General features: G+C 46.5%; 1 protein-coding gene across 1 annotated transcript; it reads right to left on the bottom strand.

Annotated features, from left to right (window-relative positions):
- Positions 1–8,541: 8,541 nt before the first annotated feature.
- Positions 8,542–10,325, bottom strand: LRRC30 (leucine rich repeat containing 30). The gene has a single exon (XM_006139062.2). It carries the CDS (start codon positions 9,715–9,717, stop codon positions 8,821–8,823), a length of 897 nt encoding a protein of 298 aa, XP_006139124.1. The 5' UTR covers positions 9,718–10,325; the 3' UTR covers positions 8,542–8,820.
- Between the last annotated feature and the right edge of the window lie 1,221 nt (positions 10,326–11,546).

Raw genomic sequence — 11,546 nt, 5'->3', positions numbered from 1 at the left:
ACCTGCCTGCCTGCCTGCCTGCCTGCTTGCTTGCTTTGCATGTCTGGACTGCAATTGAGCTGCTGCTAGTCCTGCAGCTACTTTTGTAGGCCTTCCCGGTTCCTGATTGGCTGGTTCCTCCAGAGCTACTCTAGCCTGCTGGGAGGACTTCTCTATGACCCTTCTTTGGCCTCAGGGCTTGGTCTACCCTTTCAAAGCTAGTCTGACCTGATGCATCCTACATTTGATCTTCAAACTGACATGGAAGTGTAAATAAGAGAACAAAAACCTGGAGGATTGAAAACCTGTCAGAATCTTCCCATGCAAAATAGGTGACACTTGATAATCTTTACATACATGTAGATTGCCTATGTAAAGGCTGTACCCCCCCTCTGGCACTGTGAGTGCTGAATGTGGGGGGCTCATATGAGACTTTAAAATACCCTGCCACTAAAGGTTTCTGTTTAAAAACTCCACAAGATTAGACCTTGGATAGTATCACTGGCACCACCCAAATGCAAAAAAACCCTTTGAGAATCCAGGGAGACACATTGGATAATCTCTTCCTGTGGGATACCCTCAAGCTCTTTCACCCTCCCTCTGGAGAGAGCTTAAAAAACCCTTTAATTTCTTAATAGCTCACCTTACAGTCTCAGGCATGTGAACACCGAAGCTCCTGCCTTCTAGGACCCAGGAATGAAATCATGATCTTAAAAATGTGATGTTTATTATTAAAACAAATGAGACATGCTTGGTAAAATATGGTTGCTAGATGTTACAGAGCAACTGAAAAAGAAAGATTAAAAACTCAGGGTATGTCTAGACTGCAAGCTTCTTCTGAAAGTGTCCATACTTCAAAAGCAGAAAGAGAGTATTGAAAAAACAGAAAGAGAGCATTCATACTCATTAGATGCTCTCTCGCATGTAAGCTATGATTACTATGGTTGGAGTGGCCACCAGGGCACCTGTGCTTTTTCCTGGAGGCCTCTTCTTTTGAAAACACTCCATCTTCTGCATCCACACACACATTTTCCCGAAAGAGCTCTTTCAGAAAAGGCATTCTTCCTCATAGAATGTGGTTTACCAATGTCAGAAAACCCCCTGCATTCTTTTGATGTAAGTGGACATAAGTGATTTTTTTTCGGAAAAACAGCCGTTTTTCTGGAAAAACCCTGCAGTTTAGACACACCCACAGAGAATTGCTTCCCTGGGATTCAGTTTAAAAGTTACTGTGTAGGGGGAAAGAGGGGTGGTAGTACGTGGGCTCAGCACAGAGAAGTCCAACAAACCCCAAACTAAAGAAAATAACCTAACTGCATCTGACTAAATATTCTATTAACATATCTGTTGGTCCAAGGTTTAGTCCTATCCGAGGCATGGATGTTGCTGAATTCTCCATGCCCTGCTTCCTGACTTCATTCATCTCTCTGAACTTTCCTCTGGTCATGCACTCATGGACTAATCAAAAGAGTTTTTAATATAAGCTGGAGATGTATCAATCAGAAGTGCCTGACAGAAAAAGACATGGGTGCTTTGGTCAGTTCAGAATGATTATGATCTGCCAATGGGATGAACCCAGTCGTAGGATGCATCAGGTGAGGTATTGCCAGTAGAAGTAGGGAAGTGTTATCACTATTATACAAGGCACAGATGAGATCTCATCTAGAATACAGTGTGCAGTTTTGGTCTCCCATGTTTAAGAAAGATTCAGTCCAACTGGAACAGGTACAGAGAGAAATACTAGAATAATAAGAAAAAAAGAGAACCTATTTTACTGGAAGAGACTTGCTGTGCTTTGTTTGTTAAGCCAAACAGAACTAAAGCTGAGGGGGAGATGTTATTGTTGTCTGTAAATACATCAGAGGGATAAACATAAGGGAGAGAGAGAGGAGTTATTTTAGTTAAGGAACAAGGATGACACAAGAAACAAATAGCTATAAATTACATCAGTAAGTTTAGGTCTGAAATTAGACAAAAGTTTCTAACCATCAGAGAAGCGAAGATTTGGAACAGCCTTCCAACAGGAGCAGTGGGGAAAAAAACCTAATTTGTCTCAAGACTGAACTTGATAAATATATGGAGGAGATGATAAAATAGATTGCCTACAATGATATATGTCCCAACTGTGACTAGCCAACAGCTGGAGATATGACAGTAGAAGGAGAGGGCTCTGAGGGTAAATCTACACTTCCACGAAGATCAACTCTTCAGAGGTCAATCTTCCAGTGTTTGATTTAGCAGGTCTGGTAAGAACCTGCTAAATCAAACACCTAGGCTGCATCTAGACTGGCATGATTTTGTGCAAAAGTGGTCATGCAAAATCTTGCCGCCTGTCTACACTGGCCGTGAGTATTTGCGCAAGAACCACTGACTTTGTAATGTACAAAATCAGTGGTTCTTGCACAAATACTCTTGACGCTCCCGCTCAGGGATAAGCCCTCTTGCACAAGTATTCTTACACAAGAGGGCCAGTGTAGACAGCAACGTTAATTTCTTGCGCAAGAAAACCCGATGGCTAAAATGGCCACTGGAGCTTTCTTGCTCAAGAGAGTGTCTACACTGGCATGGATGCTTTTGCACAAAAGCAAATCTTTTGCGCAAAGGCACATGTCAGTATAGACGCTCTCTTGCGCAAATACTTTTAACGGAAAAACTTTTCCGTTAAAAGTATTTGTGCAAAATCATGCCAGTCTAGACGCAGCCCCAGAGTGCCCCCATCAACGCTGGACTTCTCATGACTAAGGGGAATAAACTGGAGAGTTTCTCCCATCGACCTCTTACTGTGGGGCTATCCCCAAAAATCGATTTTCTCCACCAGTATAGATCTGGCGTTAGTTACTACAGAGAATTGTTTCCCAGGTGTCCAGCTGCAAAGTCTGGCCACGTGCTCAGGGTCTAACTGTTTGCTGTATGTGAGGTCAGGAAGGAATGTTTCCAAGATCAGAGTGGCAAAAATTGTATGCGGGGGAGGGGGCTAACCTTCTCAGCTTGGGCACAGGTCACTTGACTCTTTGAACTAGGGGTGTAAGCAACTAGTTTAGTAGTTGACTATTTGATAAGCAAAAGCTTGTTAGATAGTCAACTAGTTCCTCAACTAGTCACTTCCCACCCCCTTTGCTACCTCTATCAGCAAAGGCCAGGGGAGGCAGGGCGGGTAGTGCGGACTGGCCGCAAGCCAGGAATCATCATCCAGGAATCATCCTTCACCTCTGCTTTTTAAATGTATTAGGAGTCTTCCAGCTCTTAATACATTTAAAAATCAGAAGTGCAGTGGGGGGATGGGGCAGTGTGAGCCAGGACAGCTGATTCCCAGCTTGCACCTGGTCCCACACTGCTCTCCAGTCTTTTTACATTTAAGGCTGGTGTGCAGTAGGGGGACCCAACAGGCTCTTAGTACATTTAAAAGGCAGAATCACTGCCGGGTTAGCTCTGGGGCCAGGAGCTAACCCTGGTGCAAGTTCCCCACTTAACAACTAATCGATTAGTCGATGGAAAATCCTTCGACTAGTCAATTAGTTGATTAAACAAAATTTAAAATCCCTATTTTGAACTACAATAAATACGGCATGCTCTATAATATGAATTTTTTAAATCAAGATTTGAAGATATCAGTAACTCAGCCACAGGTTATGGCTCTACTACAGGATTCAGTAGGTGAGGTTGTATGGCCTGTGCTATCCAGGAGATCAGATTAGATGATCACAAAATCCCTTCTGGCCTCAAAATCTAAACGTCTATTGCTTATTATATTTCATTTACTTACAGTACAAAAATTGGAACTGAACTCAATCTATTCATACCTTAGTACAAAATTTAACACGAATAAGGGCATACCATTATGCAAATTTTGTATATTTACATTGAAGCTCCACAGAAAATTATTTCTCCTGTAGAAATGTTTTGAGGAAAACAAAAAAATGACAAAAAATGCTGAATTTTTGTTTCTAAACTGAACATTTTCAACCCAAATCAAAAAACTTTCAGTTGAAATTTTAAAGTTTTTGGTTGACATCCAAAAAATTTCTATTTGGAAATGCCACAGTGATGCCTCATGGGAGTTATTTCTGGCAAAAACATCTTGACTAGTCTCTCCCCCTTCCCTATAAATTACTGTCTATAGCTATCCCAGCAAAACCATCTTATGAACATACTAGTGTCATAATATCCTTGCCTACCGACAGGGCTGGCTTTAGGCACCAGCAAACCAAGCACATGGTTGGGGCGGCACATTTCCAGGGGCAGCATTCCGGCTGGCCTTACCGCCCGACGTGGGCCTGCCTGTGGCCGCCCAAGGCAATGGGCGGGGCGGCGGAGCTGGAAGCCTGCAGAGGGCGCACGTGTGCTCTTGCTGCCTCACGTGATCGCCTTGGAAGAAGGATCAGAGCCTCAGTGCCGGGCGCGGAGGGAGGGGAGAGCTGCCTGTCAGCCAGGGGAAGCTCACAGCGCAGCTGATGGGGGCCTGACTGAAGCCAGCCCTGGTGCGGGATCCCAGCCCTTTCCAGGCACTGGGCAGCGGTTGTCACTGTCACATCCCGAAGCCAGCCTGGGATTCCCACCCCTCACATGAGCCCGAGACGGGCAGCCATCCCCTGCAGGGCTCGCCACCCGGGAGGTAAGCTTGCTTCGCGGGCAGCTAGGGAGAGAGCTACAGCAGCTGCGGCCTGCCCTTGGCCCTGCTCCATGCCCTGGGCTCGGTGGAGGTGAGACAGCATGGTCGTGCCAGCCCCAAACTTGCCCTCATTGCAGGCCTGCTGTGGGGCGCACGCACAGCAGACCCAGGGACGAAATGCGCTGCCCGTGGCAGATCTCTCGCTAGTGGGTGACTGGCCCTGCCTGTGGCTCACTCGGTGGCGGGATCCACAGGCGTGCAGTGCTCGGCAGCGGGCAGGTGCGTGCACAGGGTGGGGAGCGCAGTGGGCTGGGGCGGTCCCGTTGCCCCGCCCAGAGTGAGCGGTGAGGTGCGCGGCAATTCAGATTAGCGGGGCCCCCGGGTGTTGCGTGGTCAGCTTTGGGGGATGGCGGCCCTGTCCCGTGCCCCTCTGTGGCCCCCGCATTGTCTGCCCGGGAGTACGGCGCAACACCCAGTCCGTGGGGCGCAGGCTCCATGGGCCGGCTTTTCCGTCACCAAGGCTGGGCTGGGGGCCGGCACGGGACAGCCTGAGCCGGAGCCGGAGCTGGGCCAGGAGCAAGCTGGGCACTTGGGCAGCACTCTCAGCACTGCCTTGGCCCTGTGCATCTTCCCAGCGGTGAGCACACAGAACCCGGCTGTGCTGCACGGAGATGCGCAGCTCTGGCCTGTCCCGGCTCGGCTCACAGGGGCTTCCCCAGCCCGGGAAGAGATTTCCCCACAGGGACTCGTCACCATGGGCTCTGCCCGCCTGTCCCCTCCCACAGTGCCCCCCAGTGGAGGGGCGGGGTCTCGGGGGGCGGTTGACGCGCATTGCCAGGGGAGCGGGGTGTTGGCGGGGTCGGGTGGCATGCGCTGGCTGCCAGTTTGTAAACGCAGATTGGCTGGCGTGGCCTACATGCGGGTGGGGATAGAGGGGGGGCCTCGCCTGCCCCGGCTCAGAGATTTGGGGTGGGGAGGAAGAGAGGTGTTGCTGCCTCGCTCTGGGAGCTGCGCTGCAAACCCCTGGCCTTGCAAGTTATGTTTCGTGGCTGTGTCTGCGCGCATCCCCAGGGGGACTCGTGCCACTTTCACCCCTCCACCAGGGTGCTCCGACATTTCCGCGTGTGCTGTGGGGAGGGGACACGAGGGTTTGGCTGGGAGACGGAAAGGAACCGGAGTTCGGTCAGTGTGGGGAGATAGGAGGGGGAGCGGACTGGGTCCAGTCAGGATCGGGTTTGTCTGGGAGGGAAGAGAGGGCGCAGGGTGGATTAGGTGAGGGAGAGAAGGGGCAGGGGGAACTGGGTCCAGTCACTGAGGGGTTGGGTTTGCCTGGGAGGGGAGAGAAGGTGGAAACTGGGTTCGGTGAGTGGGGGAGGGGGGTTGGGATGTGCATGGACGGGGATGTGTGTGGAGGGGAAACAGGACATAGGCTGGGTTTGAACAGAAGCTGTGGTGGGAGTCAAAGAGCTGCAAGGTGAAAGGGACGCTTTCCTCCTCAGTGTCTGTCCTACGGCAGCAGGCCAAGGGGGGGTGGCCAAAAAATGTTTTGCTTGGGGCGGCAAAAAACCTAGAGCTGGCCCTGCCTATCGATACATGAAAAAAAACCTTTCCAGGAGATTAATGTCCTGGCATTTAACCTTCCTGTACACCTCTAATGCACGGCTGTCAACACTTACATATGCTGCTAGATATAGAGCTTTTGGAGTGGACATTTAATAATGTAATTATCTATGTCTGAAATAAAAACAGGGTTTGTATTTATCTCTACTAATAATTGCAATATTACGTTGCTTATCACTCTTTGAAACACAAATTTATGCACAACAAAAGTTCATAAAAAGCAGAACTTACATATATCCTGCTACTTCCATAAAAATAAAGATTGTAAAGCCTGAGTATGCACTAATTGTATTCATCATCCCTGTTCTTCATTAGCAAGTTAAGTTATGATGACATTTTGCTGTCTCATACACAGCAGATTTGTTCATTTCTTATATTAATCCTCAAATAGATGTGTCTTTTAGAAAGGTTTCCCCCTTTTCTAGGAACATAGGACTTAACGCTTAATTGTATACTTGAAAACTGCAGTTGCTGAGGATAACACTAAAATTCCTCTCTTAATAGAACCCAGTGAGATGCAAACCATACCACTTAGGGTTACCAGTCCTCATGCCTTCAATTAGCAGACTACTTAGCTCTGTTTAGTACTGTATTAATACCTCAGCATTAAAGTAACAGCTGAAGCTCTTGCCTTTGCAATTTACAAAGTATATTGTATGTATCCACAATTTAACTGTTTGTTATTAGGCTGTTTCTGCTGCCAGTGAAACAAATGGTTATTCACAGGAATCAGTTGCTTACCATTCATTTTTTTGAGGGACATGATCTAATACCTACGCCCCTCCCCCCAGGTCTATATGTGAAGAACAAATTAAATTTAAAATGCAGTGATTTCTGAGATTAAGAAGTCAAACACTGGAAGGGTTTTTTTTTTAAATTTTCTTAAATAAATAATTTTAAAACAATACACCTGCTTTACCTCTGATTTTTACCATCTTTACACCAGTGTTTCCTTACTGACCTCAGTGGAGATACTTCAGATTTATTTTTAGGTATAGAAGGATAAGATTTTTAATTGGTAAATGTCAAATGCATCATTCACACATTCATGCAGCATTCGATAAAATATTTCCATTGATAACAGATGTTTAAAGCTCTGCTAAGCGAGATCTTGTGAGTGTATTAGAGTTTAAGGATATTTACTTGAAACCTGAAGTTGACAATTCATGTTTGAACAATTGCAAAGCTTTAATTTTTTGCCTATATCTGCTACCATTAAATAATTATTATCCGAGACACCCACTATCATCCTGCAACTGAAAATGTATATAAACATTGAAAAATGCTTTAAAATAAGTGACATTCTCTGTCAAAATTATAAAAAAGTTAAAATTGAATTCTATCAAGTCTGTTTATACTGGTTTAAGAGGAGAACTGGCTTGAAAAACCTTAACAGCTCTTCTGTATTACCTGCCCTTATTGAGTATGATACATTAATGAAGATAAATATATAGAACCATATCAGCCATTACTTTTATGTTCCTTGTTAATGATGAAAGTTACAGAAGAAGTTGGCTTTGAGGCTCTCACGAGCTGATGATTGGATGCATAGTGCTTCCCTTAATAGAAAAATACTTTCAGTTCACTTAAATATATTCTGTTGCCTGAGTAAAGTTACTTCATGGCTCAAATTGCAGGGACACGTGGAAAGGAAATTAGTGCAGTTGTTCATCGAGTAATATTAGTCACATCTTAATCAGGCAATCAGTATTTGGTAGAATGATGATATCTCATGAACGCATGTGTGAATTCCATGTAGAAATTCTGATGGGCTAGGTTTCAGGGATGTACTGTGTACTGAAACCTATGCTGTAGGGACCCTGAAAACCTTTGTGGGAAAGTTTTCAGGTTGGAGATAGGTGTGTGAGAGACTTGTTTCACTTTGAGGACATTTAATCCAAACCACGTAGAGATCCCCCAACTGCCTTCAATCTTTACCTGTAATTTACAGTGATTATCTCATAGATGTAAAATGGAACACAAGAACAGCCATACTGGGCTGGACCAAAGGTCCATCTAGCTCAGTTTTCTGTCTTCAGAAGGAATGAATAGAACAGATAATCATTAAGTGATCCAACGCCTGTCACCCAGCTTCTGGCAAACAGAAGCTACAGACACTATTAGAGATATAGTAGCAAATCTATTTTGTGAATAAAATTAAATATTCCGCCTTGAAAGTCACTTGGATTGCAGTGCATGTTTGTGTGTGTGTGCGTGCAGAAAAAATGAACAGGAATTAAAGTGCAAATGACACCAACTACAGTAAAGCCCATTTAATATTACTGAAGTCTGAAAGATGACAAATATACCATTTATAATGGTTTAGGCCGGCTTTAATTTGTTTATTTATAGTAAAGAGCAAAATTTTGCTCACAGTTTCTCCTAAAAGACATGCCAAACACTGATAGTTACAGAGCAGGATGTTGTAGAAAATACACTTTATGCACAGTTAAACTAGATAGTCAGATTTGACTCACTTTCAAAAAATTTTACTGAAACCATCTTTAGTCTTTATCATCTTCCTGTGTTAGGAAGTGGCAACCACTAATTAAGGAAGTGCACTGACATGACTGAGTCTTGGTGACAGCGTTAATCTTGAACACAGTGCAAGTTTAGCTGTGTTGTCTTTTCTCTTTAAGGTAGCTGAAGAGCATATCCAGTCCCCCCTCTACAACCTCTGGCAATGGTCTGGACAATGGGTTATGTGAAATATGGAGCCCTTTATCCATTGGATTCCAAGCAATTTTTGGCAATCTGTGCAGCAGATATAGATCATCTGGAAGGGTCTGGATTGAATTGTAAGCTACATTTAGTAGCTCAAGAGCAGTGATGGAGCAGAGAGACCGTGGCAAGGTGCGAATATTGTTATCTTCTACTATAAAGATCTGCAAATGTATTAGGTACTGGACACTTTCTGCAATGTTTTCAAGTCTGTTGGAGCCTAAGTGCAAGAAATCTAATCCCCTCAATGCAAAAACACATAAGGGGATGTGAACAAAATGATTGTTACTCAGGTTCAGCTTCCTCAGGCTCGTCAGCTCAGTGAAACTTGAAGGGAGTTGTGAGATGCAATTGTGGGAAAGACTCAAAACTTCCAGCTTTCTGCACAGACTGAGCTCTGCTGGCACTTCACTCAGGCAATTCATATCAACAAATAAAACCTTCAGGTTTTTGAGTAGCCCAGTCTCTTTAGGCAGGCACTTCAGGCGATTGCCACATAAGTTCAGCACTGCTAATCTGTCTAGTCTCCCCAAAGCAGGAGGAAGAGCCACCAGCTGATTGTGTGAAAGGTTCAATTTCTGCACCTCCGACAAGCTCCACAAAAAGTCAGGCACATTTGTCATCCCCTTCATTATGAGGCTCAGACTGACATAACGCAATCCACGTTTTAGCAGAGACTTTGGATCTTTTCCTGAGATGAGAGCTTCTTCCCATGCAGGAAGTCTCTGGCCTTTCCTGAGCAAAAACATTCTTCTTTGATGCTTGTCTTTTGAGTGTTCAGCTCCCATTACACTCCAGACTGATGCTTTTGAAAGAAGTTAGCTTTCCTTCCTTTCTAAAGTCAGTAGTGAAGAGAGGATTGCAGCCTTCTGAAGAAAGTAAATCAAATCAAATCAAATCAAATAAAATAAAATAAACCAAAGAGATCTGGAGAATACTATGAAGAGCACCTGCTTCTGGGTACCAAAACCATCTTCTGCAGCTGCAAAGGGAAGGTTTCACTTTTTTAGGATGGGTTTCAGTTGCTTTTCTTGGTGCTGCAGATAGTAATGAAGGACTTGCTCCCAGTGCTGCTGGCCAGACCTGTTCAATTCAAACTGAATATCACAATGCAGCTGTCACTGTCATTTGGTCGAGGCTTTATTGGACAGATATTATCTTCATTGCAAAGAGGTCAGAGATGCTGTATATAACTTTACCATCTCAGCTTTCTTGGATATCTGGTGTGTGCAGGATAATTAACAAGAGTGACTTAAAAACAAACAAACAACCATCCAACCAACCAAACAAACAAAATCAAACATACAAAGGTTGGGGGAGTGGGCAGAGAAGGGAAACCTTTTACATTCCACAGAAGAACTGGGGAAGAATCTTCACATCTTGTTTTCCTTGCCTGAGTTTGGGACAGGTCTGGAGTAAGCTGAAGGAGCTACGCCAGGGCTATGCCGGGATCCAGGAGCTCAGCTCTCACTCCAGGAGAACCCCACTCCTGCCCCTATTTCCAGGAGCTCCACCAGATCCTGGGAGGTGAGAAAGCCCTTTCCCCACCCGTGGTTGTGCACTCGGGGCTCAAGATACTCATTGTCACCCACCCGGAGCTCCCTGCTGAGGAGGAGGATGATGATGAAGAACTGCAGGTTCAGGAGGAGGAGGATATGGCAAGCACCATGACTCTGACCCTCGAACTGCTACCCCAGGGCCTGGACGTGTAGCAGGCATCCTCTGACAGTCGGGAGGGATGATCAGGTGAGTGCTCTCAGTTTTCCACACACACACAGGGTGGGGGATGGGGTGCAATTGTTGATCAGCCTTCTCGGCCTGGACATCATGCTGCAGTCGGTGCATGTGGAAGCATGTGCAGCACCAGTTTACACCATGCGGCCTCAGGAGGCAGCCCCAGAGCATCCCTGGGATCCTGCTTACGGGCTCAGGGGTGGCCACACACACATGTCTGACCCCTGAGGATGATGCCCTCTCACCACTAGTCACTCCTGGATGCAGGCCGGGCACAAGGGCACACGCACGACTCCATACAGACTGAGGAGTGCCACACACAGCACACGGCCTTACCTGCACACGTGAGGCACCACCCGCTCCCGTGGACAGCGCTGCCAGGTGCAGGTGTGTGTGCGGGCCTCATGCAAGGCTAGGCTGCTCCAGGCCCCTCTCCTGCCCATGGGATCCCACTGTGGCTGGACAATTCCCTTGCCTGAGGGACCTGGAAGCGGGTGGTATTGGGAAGTGTGGTCCCCTGGGCACCTCGGGGTCCCTGTGATGCAGGTCCTGCTGTGCAGGCCACACATGGCCTGACTCACGAGACATCACCGTCCTCTGGCCCAAGGACTGTTGCTCACTGTTCATAGAGGAGGACACGGCGTCAAGGACTGTATGGGGCGGGATGGCACAAGCCCCCAGGGACAGGGTTTCCCCTCTACTCCCTGCCCATCCCTGCACTGCCCACCCCCCATTTCCCTAGGGGTCCCCCTTTCCAGGACTCCCCTCCCCCTTACAGGGACTGCAGCCCGAAAGTGCCTTATATCCATGAAGAGGGCCCCAACAGTGGACTTTCCCATGCTGAACTGGTTGACCACCGACCAGTAAATGTCTGAGGAGGCGA

The sequence above is a fragment of the Pelodiscus sinensis genome, chromosome 2 (assembly GCF_049634645.1).
Source record: "Pelodiscus sinensis isolate JC-2024 chromosome 2, ASM4963464v1, whole genome shotgun sequence".
Lineage (NCBI taxonomy): Eukaryota > Metazoa > Chordata > Testudines > Trionychidae > Pelodiscus > Pelodiscus sinensis.
This window is presented reverse-complemented; position numbering and strand designations above follow the sequence as displayed.